The sequence below is a fragment of the Aplidium turbinatum genome, chromosome 17 (assembly GCF_918807975.1).
Source record: "Aplidium turbinatum chromosome 17, kaAplTurb1.1, whole genome shotgun sequence".
Lineage (NCBI taxonomy): Eukaryota > Metazoa > Chordata > Ascidiacea > Aplousobranchia > Polyclinidae > Aplidium > Aplidium turbinatum.
The window spans coordinates 9,797,525-9,814,698 of record NC_137488.1 but is presented as its reverse complement, the minus strand read 5'-3'; the positions used below and the strand labels follow the sequence as shown (position 1 = coordinate 9,814,698).

The window sequence follows — 17,174 nt, the reverse complement described above, 5'->3', positions numbered from 1 at the left end:
GTACCTCTCGTCCAATTTTGATGTTGGTAATTCATGTTATGGCAGAATAAAGATTAGTATTTTGCAAGTTGTGTATTTATCATTTCATCAAATCTGAGACAGTATACCCTGTGCTTTTTTTACGAATACAGCACTGCCTGCTGGTTCAAGTACTTTACCACCAACGGGCCACTGCTATTGGACAAACCGGCCACTTACTACATGGTAATAAGTTGATGCACTGAGGCTCAATTTAAACATTTAATGAATTAAACAACATACAAACATCACAACAATTTAAACAATGGACTAATAGTTCTTTAATATTCTTCAACATAACGAACCAACATTGTTCCTGGCATATCATATTTTTTTGCCGACTGTCGAACTGAAATAACTTGTTTCAAAACATTTTTGAGATTTTCAGAACTAAACAACCCTGTTTTGTTGTTATTTACTTTAATTGTTAACATCTTTAATCTCAATACAAAAAGGAAGACGTTGTTGAATAATCAACTAGTGGCCTGTTCGGTGGGACAAACGTTAATGAAATTTTTTCTAACTTTGAATTTATGATCAATATTTATCAACACAGAACCAAACAAAAGTCAAGCTGATTTTGGGACGATCGAGGCGTGTGCAATACTCTACTGTTGGTCAAACAAGGGTGGCCCGTTGGTCCAATGCATGATAATTCTTGGATTTCATGGCCTAGTTCAATGATGGATAAAATGCAAACAAACGCAAAAAAAAGTTCACAGGTTCTAGTCAAGAACATTTCCCAAAACTACAAAGTTTAATCTCGATACCACAACAACATTTCTCCTGTTTCCGACTTTTATTTTAAGATATAGTAGGGTGACCTGTTGGTCCACCCTTGTCCATTGGTGCAACATCTCTCCCACAAACCGGATTAACTTCATTTCGTGAACTAATTTAACCATAAGTTTTAGAATTTTAATTCATCAAACCAATTTGTTGGGACAATTGGAGCGCCATGTAGACCTTTCTAAACCCGGATCTATAATATATTGTATATTCCTGTAATTAGCTTCGCATGGACGATTGGACGTGGAGCTTTTCGTTTATCCTCTGAAATGGGAATAGTCCAACTTTCAGACAGATGTTTCTGATATTGGAGCCAGGTACAAGGGCCGAGTGATTCTAATAATTTAGGTACCAACCTGGACGAAAGAAAAGAAATGGGATTGAAAAAACCACAAATATATTTCAATTTTATTGGTCACGGTTTGACACGTGACTCTCTAATTTATTAAATGTAGTAGAAAAAACAACGCACATAAAAGACGAAAAACAGTTACCTACCGGCACTAACAATGACCATAGCTTTCAAATTTGATCAGTGTTTCACACAAAACAAACAGCCAGTAAGATACAGAGTGACTTAATTGTACGAAACCTTAATGTTTTTTTTTCCTAGCCCATACAATAATAGACAAGCTTTGTTGTGCAATTCCAGCAAGGATAAATTTCACCAACTTTCCGGAAGAAATTATGTGCTTTTCTATGAGAACGCAACGAACAGTATCGAAGTTAATGTTGCAATATCTTCATTCGGGATTTGAGGAAGACATTTGCAGAACCAGAAATTTAAAAAAAATGCTGTTTTGAGTACTTTGCAGCAAACGATTTGAGGGCAGAGTCCCAGACAGACAAGCAATCGTTTTTTACATTGAGTTGCTGTCTGGGGTAAAAGCTCCACGGAAATACCGTGTTGTTCACATCATTCAATTATGTGTTGCCTTTCTGGTCGGGTTATGCAAAATAAGAATCGCAAGCTGCTGTGCTCCAACAATCATATGGGATGTTTCAAGTGTTTGAAAAATAGGGAAAGGTTTGTTGAAAAACGTTGTTTTGACAATCGCACAGTAGGCTACAATAAACATAAACGCCAAGGCCAAAGTTTGCAACAGCAACAACATGCCTTGTAAATTCAACTAGATGCTTTTAAGGCTAATTCGTCAACATGGCAATGGATAAACGACAAAACCGCAGCATTACTAACCACTTGACTAGCTTAAAGTCTCTTTGATGCTTTATAGCTACTGCATTTGTACTGTAGATGTCAACATGACAATAATCACCTAATCGATGAAAATCTAACGTGCTATAGTTTGTATAGACAGGACAGAGAGCAATCCGCTGCATGTAACTTACTGTTCCAAATTTACGAGCTTTGTCCATATCATTCTACATACAAACATTGTCTGTAAACATATTTTAAAAGCAATTATGAAATTTAAAAACCGAACGCATCGAACAGTGCATTCCAGTGGACTAGCAGTTGCTTTGTATTTGCACAGGGAATCTTCAAAACCAAAAAATAAAAAGCTGCAAAACTTCCTTTGTGTGAGCGCTATTGTTTAACGCAGGGGTCACCAAAATTTTTTCTCTGAGGGCCGGATTGCTGCGAGATTAACAGCTGCGGGCCGGATGAAAACTGCGAAAAGATACAAAACTATTTAGAACCTCCATTGACTTCAATTGAGCACAATAAATAACAAAGTCAGCGGTGGAATAGCAAACTTGTGATGAAAATCGAAAGTTTGCTGGAAAACTTATCCCCTGCTGTGATACACTACAGGACATCGTGCTCTTGAAAAAACATTACATCTTTCCAAATTTGGCCTAGGCTGTCACCATTTGTGGTGGCCTAATGATAAACAGCAACGTCAGTCCTTTACAACAAGTTTGGTCACTTTTTTTCCTTAACAGTTGTAGTGCAGCTGTTATTTCTGCAGCACGTGGCGGGCCGTAGTTTGGTGACCCCTGGTTTAACGCATGCACAATTACCATTCAAAGCAAGACCGGCTCGCTAATCATGTTAGCAGACCAGTCCAAGCGAGCAAAGTTGGTCCTTTTTACATAGATTTAACGCTTGCAGACGTTGAATCAATGCTAAAAGGGACCGAATTGTTGGCTGGTTTGGCATAAAATTTTGAAAATGGACGATTTACATCCAGTTGTTAAACTTTTTTAGAAAAATACAGTATTCTCAAAACGAAACATTTTACAAACGTCAAAATGCACGCTGGCAACCACGATTCATGATTTAGCATCAACATCGGCAACAACTGGACTTGGATCCGTTTGTGCGGGAACTTCGAATGTAAACAGCACTCTGCTTTGTTTTTCAAAAAGTCTGCGAGTCACTTTCACCGTCACGTAGAATCCTGGTATCAAATCTTGTCTCGAACATGTGCACTGCACCGCGCCACACATGCTGCTATCTATCTAGTTGCGACAAGAGTTTGGCAAGCATCGGCGAGCAATCCATACCACTCATGGATAAATACGAAAGCAGTGGCTCGTGGCGTTGTAGTTTACTGTTGAAAAGATGAAGATTTAAGATGACATTTTTAAGCATAAATCTGATGTAAATGCATTGGAATAAAATTCAACCTACAATGCAGCAACCAAAGCATGCAGCATTTGCTGCCAAACAAAATTTAAACGTTAATTTGAACCTTGAGCTTCATTTCCTTTGAAATAATAACCTGTTGCAGACGTTAAATCAATGTAAAAATGGAGAACTTTGCCGTCTGGAAAAATGCTTTTTGAAGTCAAATAAACAATTAAAACGAAACTACCAAATTGTCTCACCTTCTCCCTTCGTCCGAGTAATTGCCTATGTTGATGAGGATTAGGACGGCTGTTAGGCGTACACTTCTGCTTATAGGGTCTTCTTTTTCATCCTACAAGATACAGATATGCATTACCAACAAAGATGGTATATGATACATCTCCATTCATACGAAAGAAATTACCAACCTTAAATAGCAAGCATGTTGATTGTTGACATTGACAGTATATAACGACATAGAGCGAAATCACATTACGAAATTATCAGTTAGGCTAGGCAGTAGGCACGCAGTGGTTCCCAAACTTTTTTAAGTGTGACCCAAATCTGAGTTTGGTGAACATTTCGCCACCCAAGACACAGACAACCTGTATGAACAGGTTCAGCACTCTATCGTTTTATCAACCTCTTTTTCTATCTCACTTAGGCGAATTTGAATCGTCCGTGAACGACCCATTTTCGACCATTTGCGACTCGACCCATAGTTTGGGAACCACTGGACTATGGTGACCCAGGAGAAACCATTGATAGTTTCAATGACATTTGATGTTCACAGCCGTTACTCACAGTTGCGTCCTCGAAGATGCATTTTCCGCTGTTGCGGTACAAGACCAACAAGGATGCATTCGGAGCCATGAGGTCAACTACAGGAGCTTTTCTTTGCGCTTGAACTTGAGAAGTTGGAGGAGTGGGATCTTCCGCAGCAGCAGAAGGATGTGATACGCTGGGAGGAAGAGCTGACGCCGCGGGATGATGGAAAGTAGTCGACGAGGTAGGGTTGGCAGCAGAACTGTGTACTTGTGGCAGAGGAGGAACCGCGGAGCAATTGTTAGTCGTTGGAGCAGGAGGAATCAGTGGTTGCTTTGTCAAAGGAGGGATACGGGGCTGTTCGGCAGTTTTTTGTATTTTGGCGGAAGGAGCTGCTTCAGTTGTACACACAGACGAAGGATGATTGCGCTTTAAAGAAACATTTTGATCAGCAGATAACGCTGTTGTCTCTGGCACATCTGGAACAGCAGCTTTTCCGGAAGTCACGGGAGCTGTTTGACCCGATGTGACGTTCGTACTTGGTTCAAGCTTTATCTGACTTTTAAGGTCGACCGATTTTTGACTCTGAGACTTGTAATGTTTCTGCAACTGATCTGGGTCAATGGGGTTCATTTGAGGAGACACTCCAACCTGTAAAATAATATAAGGATTTAATATCGGCCCAGATGGGCTTAGAACGGCTAAGGGGCTTGTAACACAAGAAACGCCAAGATCGTCAAAGCTGTTTCTGCTCTCAATATGTGCGCTTGAGAACACGACTTTAAGGACATCTTTCTAAACAGTAGCACCTGATGGAAGGAATAATGAATTGGCAAGAATAACAAGAAAAACGTCATACTAGCCTCGATACCAGGCCTGTGCCCATAGTCAAAGCCTTTATTGAATATGCGCACTTGCGCATCTATTACATAATTTCGCAAGTGGGTTTCTTAGTGAATGGTGATAAACCTTTGGCCAGTCGATCGATCATTACAACCGAAATTTGAATGAAAACTGAAATCAGAAAGTAACCAAAGAATAAGGCTGAAGGTTTTACGACACTTTTGACATCAATCATCCACTCAGCTTTCGTAACAAATCAAATCAAACTCGTTGCTACCTGGGAGGAGTTGGGGTGATGGTGCATAGAGACGGGTGGTTGATGGCTGATTTTCTGTGGCGGCAACTTGATTTCGTTCAATTTCCAATGAGCTACGCAATGATCTTGAGCGGTAGAGTTGTCATTAAGCACAGTTTCCTTGCAAGCTTCTGGCAAACCGTTCATATGGACCTTCCTTGTCGAGTCAACGTACGTCGTGTTTGGACCTTTGACAGGTAATCTGGCAAACAAAAAACCAAATAATTCAATGCTGCGTCAATTAATTAACAACACAAATTATAACTAAAAACAAACTCACTTTCTGTTGACTTCTGCGGACGACGGTAACTCTCCGTTACATATTATAGCTTCACTGGGCTGGGAAGCTGAAGAATGTTTTGAAATCGCTGGGGGAAAATCGTTTTCAGGCTTGAAAGATGCATTTTCATCTTTCTCTGAAACGTCACAGTTAAGTTTACCATTGTTGAGTTTCTTAGTACCATTATCATCACAGTGGTTCTTCTCAGCTAAACTTCCTGCTTTCAGGTCTACCTCCATTTTTTCAGCTGCAAAGGAATTTGAGTTGTTTTGAAGAGCACATTGGGTTGCATCTGGAACAGCTTTCGCACTTTCTTTGGGCGTGTGATGAGGTTGATGGTTTTGTTCGCACGAATTCTCTATAGCATCATTTGCTGTTGTATTTGACTGTGAACCGTTGGTAAGTGAGCTACTTTGTGGCTCTGAAATACTGTTTGGTGTCACTTGTTCTGTAACGTCATTCGAACCTGAAGGGACAGACGGTGCAGAAGCCGATGCTGGAATATGCGTTTCATTGACTTCTGCAGTTGGTCGAACACTTGTTTTAGTTTCATCGTTATTATATAAATGAGATGTTGTTGCAACCGATGTTGTGGCGCCTACAACGTTTTCAGAACGTGAGGAGGTGGACGCATTGCTCAGTGCGTCTGAATGAGGTGGTGCAGGAGTTGATTTAACGGCTGAGTTGGTAGGACCGCTGGGCGCTTTTAAGGCCTTGGAATGGCTTTCTGAGGTAATTTGGTTTGGTAGTGGCTTTGCACCGTTGGGTGGGTTTGAAGCTTGAGGGTGATGACCGGGCACAGGAAAGGGAGTTGGTCGTTTTCGAATCCCAGTGATGTGGTACAAGGGTTGGCCTTTTTTGTCTTTAAATAATCTAAAAATGATTCGAAGTTTTCAAAATCCATATGGGCTATCATACACGTCAAAATTTAACATTCGAAAGGACAGTGGAATTAAAAAGCTACGTTTACACTATGTACCTTGAAGCAGTGTGTGGAAATACCCTTTGGAGGCAACGACCGAATTCTGAAGCAGGCAAGACTTGTTTTGCTCCACACATCCCGTACCGGCTGGCAGCAGCGGCGTACTCAGCAAATACTTCAACTCTCGGCGTGCTGCCCTCTTCATTCTGACAAGACTCGAACGTCGCCCACACCCTATGGAAAACAGCATAACATTTCAAAGTTGATCTCGAGTTTCCAGTCATCATGCATTTGAGGAAATCACTGTCTAGCATTTTTAACGCGGTGTTGAATAATTTTTACTGAGCACAATTTAAAGGACAGATTTCCAGAGTACTCGCGAATTTTCGTCTTGTCTTGTCAGCAATTCCACGAAACCGGCACACAACTATTAGTTTTACTAAAAAGTATATCACAAAAAGACTTGGGCGGCTACCAAGGTACAGAAAACTTCAGTCATACCACACGGTGCGAAATGAACTAACAAAACGAGCAACTTTTCAAGACTTACCAGAGTTGAGCAAAAGATTGCGGACTTTTGTCAAGCACAATATCCGAGGGAGGGGCAGGGATATAATGATAAACCGGAGGAACAAACTGATGCTCTGTGTGAGTATACACTGGCACTACGTCAGAAGGTTGCGGTGTGGCATTGTGGTTGGTCTTTGCTGAGGAGGTTTGTGGGGTCGACGGACGGGGTTTAAAAGGTGGTTGGGGCTTGGGTTTGTGGACTTCTACTTTCTTATTATGGCTCGAGGTGGCTTCTGATGGCTGTTGTTTGTGTTGAGACAGCAAAGGACTTGGTTTTGGATTCGATCTTTCAGGTGGAGGATGAGGTTTTTTCACTTGCTGCGGGGTTAGATGGGAAGGAGGATGGCTGGGAGGTTGATGAATTGGAGGAGGATGATGATGCTGATGTTGATTTATCGGTGACGGTTGAACGTTCATTTGTTGTCGTGCGTCATGCATAGGAAACTGCTGCTGATGAAATTGCAAGTGGTTTGCAGGCTGAGTTTGCACTCGTGGAGGAATTGGGGTATGCGGTTGACTGGCAGATGGAATTTGTGAAGGGTGCACTGAACTTGTTGCGCCTAAAAAAATTATGAGTTTAAAAAGACTAACTAATTTGTTCTTTTTGGAAAAAAGGTTCTCCCAATGAAAGAAATGTAAACATTTGTTCGAAAAGATATCTGACTAAAATAAAAACAAGTCGTTTACCTGGATTATGATTTGGCGGTGGAACACCACGTGCCATTGACGGGGGCGCGGAAGGGTTTGGCATGACGTGTCTTGCTACTCGAATTTTGGACAATTGGTTTTGATCGAAGGTTCTAATGTTGATTGTGATGAGGCAAATGAGAATATCTAAACAATAAACGTAAATATTATCATCTAAAAAACTCTTTTCAACAGACGTGAGTTATATTTTACAGTTTAACATCTAGCGCAGTGGTTCCCAACATTTTTCAAAGCGCTAAAAGTTTCTAAAAAATGAAGTCTAAAAAATTTTGCGACCCAATAATAAACTGATATCTTACTTTAAAGGCATGCAGAAAAAATTGATGGCAATATTATGTGTTGATAGTGTTTTAGGTCAGTCAAAGCATCATGAAGTAAGAATGAAGGGAGGTACAGTCAATCCCGCTTAAACGGACTACGCTCCCACCAAAAATAGGTTTTATAGTTATCATTTTTCAATTTTTCTCAGTGTCTTTGGGCGAGAATACACGTCCAGAGTTGATGTTGGGCATTGTGCTATGTTCTCGCAAAACATTTGTGGCAAGGTTGCCAGATACTTGTTATATTTCTCGCCCAATCCTAACTAAACAGTAGCCGAAAAGTAGCCCAATCTATTTAAAAGTTGAGAAAAGCCCAAAAGTAGCCAAAAATTGGAAAGTTTCACAAATTAAGTCAAAAGCGAACTTTTGGCCAAAAATTGTATTTTGTGAAATTTGATTTGAAATAAAACTAAACAAAATCAACCACCACACAAACTGCGACTGCTAATATTTTCCTGACTGCTAAAACTTTAAGTTTAGTTTACCTCATCTTGTGCAATTAAGCAGCACAGAGAAGCAAGGGACAAGAGTTCAAGCTGTACTAGATAGAGGTATGATAGCAACACGAGGACGTTACAGCTCATAAGTCATAAACAATGAAGTTTGTTTTCATAATCAAACCAGTTTAGCTGGGTCCGACTCCCGATGAGGTCTGATTAAGCGGGGTTGACTGTAGTCAACTTTCAAAATAAGAATGATCAACGAACGCAGCTTCACTTGTAGGATTTCGCTTTGTTGCAATATATTATACTAAACAGTTTTCTTGTTTGAAGAAAAAACAAGAAACCCAGAAACTTTTTCTGGCAAGCCAACTTTAGGTCGTGACTAGAGATGGTTAAAAACGTTTTTTTAATCGTCTTTTTACGTTTTATTTGTTTTTATTCGTTTTTTATACTATTTCAAATCCTTTCATACATTTTTTCAAGTAACAACTGTTTTCATTTATCATAACAAAGAACTGCAAGAGAAAGTGTTCCATTATATACAGTTTGTAGAAAAAAAGATCGTTTTTTTTAAATTCCTTTTTTTAAATGTTTTTCTTTAAAAAAAAAAAAAAAAAAACGACTCACATCTCTAGTCGTGACTCATAGGTTGGGAACTACTGATCTAGTAACACTCAAAACCAATGATAGAAGTCAAGCAAAACAAAGCAATTATCAAAAAAGCAATGTAATATTTACCAATACTGCCAGGGATTAGCATGATACGGGTACACGATTCTTCACCCAGCTGTGACATGCCATACAAAGCATCAAGTGCAGCAACTAGCAATTCGATGTCACTGAGTGTAAGCAGATGAAGGGCGTGGGAATATACTTCATCACTGATCGTGAGGTTCAAGCATTCCGTGTTAGATGCACAGCGACATAAGTTTCCCAAAATTTCAAACCCTGACAAAGAAATTGAATATTCAAGGACAAATGTACGACCAAGTGCAAATAACAAATTATCATGCTGCAGATCGCGATTTAGGATATTGCATCCTATTCGGTACAACTTCATAATCAGTACAGACAAATTTACAGCAGTCCAGCTCAGAAAGATACAAACAAATTTAGTCTACGAGCAGTAATCACAACAGTTTTCATACAAACTATGAAGGGAATTAGGTCATACATCAGTAAACAGGAGTGGCAAACGTTAGAGAGGGATACTAGAGACGGCAAGCCATCTTCGCACTAAAGTGACTCAAAATTCTCCTACAACGTGATCCAAAAGAGACAGTCACTACTATCCAATCCATTACAACAAAACAATGGGGCAGGCCATTTATCGTATTAGAGAACTGCACGCCCAGTCAGTATCTTGACAGGTTGCAGTACAAACTCTGACTGTGACATTGATTCTGGGAAAAATGTTGCTTTGTATAAAGAAGATTCTCAACATTGTGTGTATCGATGATGTGATCAGAATTTGATTCTTGTTTCTGTTTCTCTCGACAGTCATTTTACATTAAGATAACGTCTTTCAAATTTCAACCAAAAAAATAAAGCCAAAATACCGGAATAAACTCACGTTTCATTAGTTATTTTTATTTCCGGTTGCACATTTGTTTCTTTTAAGTACAAACACTCAAACAGTCTACTTTTACTGCCGTTAATCGTCACTGTTATGAGTTTAAGAACCTTTTTCTATACCTCGGATTTGGTCAAATTTGTTTGCAGACAACACACATTGCTGTAGCGTTTTGTAAGTACATTCCAATATGCTGATGCCCAAATCCAATAAATCCATCTGCAAAACAGAAAGAGGAGTCAAATTTCCAGCGTAATTTATTCATAAATAAAGGATTCAAGATTGTCAGGGTATACGCTGCAATAATTAAATTACTGATTAAGAGGTTTTAGCACACAGCTGGAAGCGTGGAGCAAATAGTGGCAATGGGCAGGGATGACAATGAAGTACTGCACTATTTTCAGTAAACCTACCTTAATCATAAAAAAACTGAAGAGTGGCAACAAAAAACTCTCGGAAGTTGAAATAAACTTAGATAAAACCAATTTTTAATTAGGAAGTCGAGTTTCTTTCTGTGCTATGCCTGTCCCAGGATCTTGATACGTCAAGTTTATGAATTCTTTCTGAAGACAGAGGCGCAAAACTAAACGCTTACGCATAAATTTGGACTCACCCGAGACGATATATTACCAAGAATGTCCAACCCAGTTTGCCTCAATGAAGAGTAAGTCGAGTGGATGCAGAGAAAAACAAAGCGAAGAAGAGGTTTACTATGAGCCAGTATTAATACATTGAACTCTTCAAACGATAAGTTGAGCAGCACCAATGAGATCTGTAGAATGGGTATTACTGGTTAGTTTTTGCGACTTGCTTGGCAAATGATTGTTTATTGTTTAAGTACAAAATCATATCATTTCAAACACATTAAACTCAATACAAGAATATTACGATGTTATTGCTATATGCTGCATTCGTAAGCTTGGAGGGTGGAGGCAACGCGTTGTCTGAAAGAAGCATGCAGCGCCGAGCAGAGTACACTAATACATAGCACAGTAATAAGAAAACGTTTTACCTGCAGAACACGTTGTCCTTCATAATCTTGCACTCCAGAGGCGCGTTTGGACTGAAACAGTGACGACCACTTACGTGAATTGCTAGAAGCTTTGCCTGCAAAACAAACCAATTCGAATCGAAGAAGTCTTTTTGAAAATTCTGGGATAAACAATCCCAAAATGTAACGCTATGGACAAAATATCTTTCTTCAGCATAACGCAGTGGTTCACAAACTTTTTCAGCTTGTGGCACACTAGAAAAAATTATAAAATGCTCGTGACACACTTAGGCTACAAAAGAAAAGTTGCTTTAATTTTTTTTATTTTCATGTGTTAATAGGATGGATGTGCTTGTTTATATGACTGAAACGAGGTTGCATTGTTGACAAATATTACTCGCATTTCATCGTCAATTCAAAGCAGTCTCTCTCGTTTACAGCTTTTAATTTCAGTCAAATCAGAAAAGCCATGTTCAAATAGCCATGAAGATGCAAATGGCAATATAATTTTGATTGCTTTTGCACCGATCATGGAATAGGATTTGAAAGCAGACAGCCAAAACTCATCCAAGTTTTTTTGTGGAAACAGCGTTTGAAAAAACGGGTTCTTTCGTAAATCAATGAGCTGTTCTTCTTCTGCAGAAGGATTGCTTGATTCATTGCTTCCATATGGTGGGAAGTAATGTTGCAGTGCAAGCTGAAGTCCGGACAATGTGCTCATAATTTGCGGGATGATTTCTTGTTTATGAGTTGATTTATTAAGAGCAGGAAACGAATCAAAGACTTTTATCGAGACCTTTATTTTTCCCCTGCATTGAAGGACAACCATCAGTACAAACAGTCACGCAGTTACTCCATTTCAACTCAGAAAGCAAAATATTTTCATCTACCAATTTGAATATGTCTTCACCTTTGGCTGTGCCCTTCATTTCTTTGCAAAACAAACATTCATTTACCAATGTTTCATAGTTAATGAAGCGAATAAAAGCTAGCAGATGAGATTTTCCAGTTCTGTCAGTAGATTCGTTAACTTGTTAAGACCATAGTACAGATAGCTCCCTGTCTGTAGCAACAAAGTAGCCGCAAGCTTGATTCTTTTAGTTTAAATCTGAGGATAGCTCTTCTACTGTATGCTTCGTGAAATGGTGTTATTTGACAACGGAACTCCAACTTTTTCCGGGGCAGCACTACCAAGCATTTCTTCAACAACAATGGCTAATGCTGATCCAATTACTGATTCTGCATCTGTTTGTGATTTTTTACGGTTTTCCAACAAGTGTGCCACTTTGTAACTTGCAAATTGCAATCAGTCCTTTTTCCTGCAGCTTGAAGTAGACTATTTTAAATATTTATACAGTTCTTTTCGAAAATTCCAAAAAGATTCGCGGCACACTTGAGAATCTCTGGCGGCACACAGTTTGGGAATCACTGGATAACGTATAATCATTATTATACATTATTATTATGTTAATGAAAAAATATACATTTTAACCATACCGTCGCTGTTTTCATTGAATTGCCTCTTTTCCTTCGAGGAACCTAATTCGGTAACGTCGGAATTATTGCAGTTTTGTTCGCTACGACCATCTTCCACAGTCAGGCTGGGCAGAACATAACCATTACCAGTCTCTTCTTGATGTGGAAGTTGGATACTCTGTTGACATGAGACAACATATTTTTTCTTTATTAAAGCGAAGTCGAGAATGTTCTTGTCGGGAACGGTATCTTGCCAAAACTTGGAAAAATCGTGTCCAGTCTTACTGCTCCATTCATCCACAACGCCACCAAACGAATTGTGATCTGCACAAAATTTAGTTATTTTATGGAGCGAAAATAAAGTTAAAAGACAAACTAGAAACATAGCCTGTGTTCAATTTTTAAATAAGCATGCCTGACAATCTCAAAATTCTTCATGTAGTCACAGTGAAAAACTTTTAAAATTTCATGTCATTTAAATAAAAGCAAATTCAACAACACACCTTCAGAAGCAATCCCAGCATGTAGAAGCAAGGCCTCGAGTATTTGTGGGCACCGAGAAAGTCGGAGGACGTGACGCGATTCTCCGGACAACAGAGTACAAGCATTGATCGCAAAGTCAACTTCGTTGGGAAGGCATGAAGATAATGAAAACGCAAGCCGCTCATAGTTGCGTGACTCCGATGAAAATCTACCGTCAGTGAATTGAGTCAAGTTGAGTCCATACTGCTTTCTGTCGTTTTCTGAAAAATATTAAAAAACATGTTCAGCAAGCATCTCGTTTGAGTCGTTTGAAATAGAACATTTAAAATTTGACTCTCGGGGTATGCGCTTGAGCAACGCGTTTCAGGACTGCTCTCCATTCAACGGCATCCAGTGGATGGAATAATTCCTCAGCAACAACACTTCAACAATTGGAAACGTCACTCTGTCAATCTCGATGACCAGGCTTGCGTCAGTGGTTCAAAGCCTATACTGTACTACAAAGTACAAGTATACAAAACCGCCAGGATCAAGCTCTCAAAGAAACCTTTCCAGTCAGAGGATAATGATCAAACCAATCAATTAAAAAATAAAAAGGTGAAACTACGTATAATAACTTTACTTTTATTCAAAGCTGTAAATTCAAGTGAAATCTGAGACAGCACATATCAAGAACTTACCTGAAATCATGGTAGGTCTTCTGGACATTCGTATGGAAACGTCGTATCTTGGCTTTTTAGAGCCTTCATCATCTCCAAAGAAATGAACACGCTCATACGCAATAAGAAATCTAAAAACAATTATGGGACATGACAAGCAGTTGTTATGTCAAATCTACATCAACAAGCATCACAAATGACAAAAGATGCGACAGTGACATTTGTGATAAAAATAATGTATGTTGTAAAAATTTAAACATTGAGAAAAGATCTCCACAGCTTTGAAATAATCTCTTTAACATGTTACAATAGCAGTCTGATTCATCAAGAATAATGTGAAAAAGAACAGTTCATCTGCAGTCAGAAACACGTTGAATCAAGTTTTTTAACTTGTATTGTGTGACAAACAAGTCCAGCGAAATAAAGGTAACAAATAATAAATATACTAAAAAATTACATAATAAAATATTTATAACCTGTTATGATACAAGGTTTTAATTTGTTAAAGTTTGTACAACAGTATCTATGTTTAATCAAATAAAAAATTCTACAATTTCTCTGATAAGAAAATCTTCATCAGCAAAGGTTTGTGACCACCAGAGATGAGCAGGAGCCGGATTTCCGGAGTAACTGGAGCAGATGCAAAGTTTAGTGTTATATAATATTTTCTACCATATTGATATTTGATAAGCACTGGATGCAAAGATACATTTTACTGTAAACAACAGGAATGAGTTCGGCCAGGGGTGGAGCGAACGCAGAGCATGCAAACCCAGACTCCGATCACCTCTGGTGACCACACGTAGGCAAGGTAATATGGGTCTGCTACTATTCGGCGAGTCCGATTTGGCGAGTCCAATTTGGCTAGTCCGATTCGGCAAGTGCCCTATTCGGCAATTTTTTGAATTTTTTTTTAAAACTATCGAGTACCGTAGCCAAATTATCATTGCCGCTTTTACATCGTTTTAACGACGCTAAACGTTAAAGTAAGACCCTAACCTCCAACCCCTAACCTCTAACTCTAACACCTTACCCCAACCCCTAACCCTAAAACGGCAATGATAATTAGGCTACGGTACCCGATAATTTTAAAAAAAATTCCAAAAATCGCCGAATAGGGAACTCGCCAAAAAGGGCTCTCGCCGAATAGGGCACTCGTCGAATCGGACTAGCCGAATTGGACTCGCCGAATTGGACTCGCCAAATCGGCCATTTCGAGGTAATATACATTGTTGGGTGAAAAGGTGGCTAGGAAAGCTAATGTTGGAAGGTAAGGTGAGTAGTTCACAAATTAAAGATTATTTCAGACTCATATTAAACGTTTTGATCAGATCTCTTTTAGAGATAACTATAAATAAAATAACATTAATCAAACGAAAAGCGAACTTAGAATTTTCTATTGATTGTTTGAAAATTTAATAAGAAATTTCATTTTTTCTTCTTACTGCCCTATCATTGGTTCCAGATAAATAGGAATTTTTTATAGGTAACACCCGATTTGCAGGCCAGCATATATAGAGCTAGTGACATAATTCTCAACCCCAGTAACTTGGTTGGAAAAGTCTGTTTTGAATAAAATATTACAACTGCACATGATGAACAGTAGTAAGAATGAAAGTGACACAGAGGTGCTTTAGCATATATCAAAGTACACTTGCATATCGTCAGTTGACTAGTATGATGAACAACTGAACATTCAGCACTGTGCAATTAGCTACTAGAAATGCCATAAAATTGTCAGTACTTTCGATAAATGGTCTTCAGTCCATAAGACAATGTAGCAGATGAAGTTTGAAATTTGTATTCCTTCAGAAAGTCTTCCCAAAGCTCTTTTTCTGTTACCTGAAACATATCAGTGAAATTCACTACATAGAATTCAGTTACACAAATACATAACTTTGCTAACAGCATGGTAGACATCCCACTGACCATTTACAGGTTATTCATTTGATGCCAATCAAGAAGACAGGCTAGAAGTCTTAGAAGGACTTTTATGGCATGTCAAAAATTGGAGCAGCTGACTCAATTATTGTCTAGTGAAGTCTTTTGGTGCAGCTGCATTTCATGAGCTGTTGGAGTATTAAATTATAGTACATGTGCAATTGTGCACTTGTTGTACTGAAATATGTTGCCACAAAGAATGTATAGTAAGATGACTATTATCAATTTCTGAACCTCAAAAATCAATATATATCCACTCCAGTGATGTTACATTAAGCAAGAGATTTGTCAATTTTAAGCACAACATCCATAAAGCAAATGCCTGTTTCAAGACATTGGCCAGAGTTCAAATCTTAAAATTGAACCATATTATAATTAATCATTACTCAAATATCATCTATATACATTCTTCTATTAATACCCTCACCTTCTGATATCCTCCCAAAGCAGTTACTTTATTATACAACTCATGGAGATCTATCACTTTTCCTGCCAGCTTTGGATACGGAATAAGAATTTTTCTGAAACAATAAATACACTGTAGTAGTGTAGAATAAGCTGAAACCACAGTGAACATTTTTTAGTTATACAGTAGAAGCATAGTGCATCTTGTGAACCGTCAACAAATACATGTTTCAATATTATAGGCAGCAACATCTGTAAAGAATTGTTTCATATTTAAACCATGTTTTAAAATGACCCTACCTTCATTCCTTCACCTGTCAGTAATATATTTCATACAACTGCAAAATGACCTGTGACACTTTGACATAAATTATGTGATCATTTAATTTAGTGCAAAGGATTTTAATCAGGGGTCTTGACTTGTTCTTTGGGGAGGGGATGAATGCTGAAGCATTGAGGTTAGGTGTAAAATGGCAAAAGAAGCTCGACTTTTTACAAAGTTTCTAACCCACATTCTGCATTGCATGTAATAATCTTTTTTCCATCTAGACAGGGGTGCAATAATTGGATGGTGTTATGACAACAAAATTAAAAGTCAATGATTTAATGCCAGCCCAGTTACAGCAGTTCCTTAGCTTCGGCAAAAAATCAAAATAGCCTGTTTGTCAAGAAATAATGTTTTGTTTATGTATGCAATTGACACAATGCACGAAAATAGTTTGTTATAACTCTGACATTAAAAAAGTGCAAAGGTACCCTTTGTCTTCCAAATATTGCTTCAGTCCATTCAAAAATGCAATCTTCTCCCCTTCTGTACTTGATCTTTGATTCATATTAACCAGGCTCTTACATAAACACCACAACTGTCTTTCCACCTAATGTACAGCAATCTACATACAAAAAACATCTAATTTAATCTATTACAAAAACAATAGACCACAATCTTAAAATTCACACACATAACACAAACTTATTATTTCAACAAAACGTAGATTCAAATATGACTGATGGAGTAGCTTGAACCCTACTACAGGGGTTTTTCTAGCCTACAATCTTGCTGTATCAAAGCAGGGTTAGCAGAAGGCGGGCCTAAAATTCGGACAAAAAACGATCAATTGATCTAATTTCATATGCTACCATACCGTCTGATTAGCAAA

The 17,174-nt window shown here is 38.4% G+C and overlaps 1 protein-coding gene across 1 annotated transcript; it reads right to left on the bottom strand.

The window, feature by feature from the left end:
* Window positions 1-1,213: 1,213 nt before the first annotated feature.
* LOC145786765 (uncharacterized) lies at window positions 1,214-16,884 on the bottom strand. The gene is made up of 18 exons (XM_082598501.1): window positions 16,774-16,884; window positions 16,040-16,133; window positions 15,416-15,513; window positions 13,693-13,802; window positions 13,033-13,272; window positions 12,551-12,853; window positions 11,075-11,169; window positions 10,676-10,834; window positions 10,185-10,281; window positions 9,228-9,437; window positions 7,706-7,852; window positions 6,999-7,578; window positions 6,506-6,682; window positions 5,527-6,399; window positions 5,229-5,448; window positions 4,148-4,759; window positions 3,604-3,695; window positions 1,214-3,326 (listed from the first exon to the last, which is right to left on the bottom strand). The coding sequence occupies exons 1-18, from the start codon at window positions 16,848-16,850 to the stop codon at window positions 3,227-3,229; spliced, it is 4,284 nt and encodes a 1,427-aa protein (XP_082454627.1). The 5' UTR covers window positions 16,851-16,884; the 3' UTR covers window positions 1,214-3,226.
* Window positions 16,885-17,174: the final 290 nt, after the last annotated feature.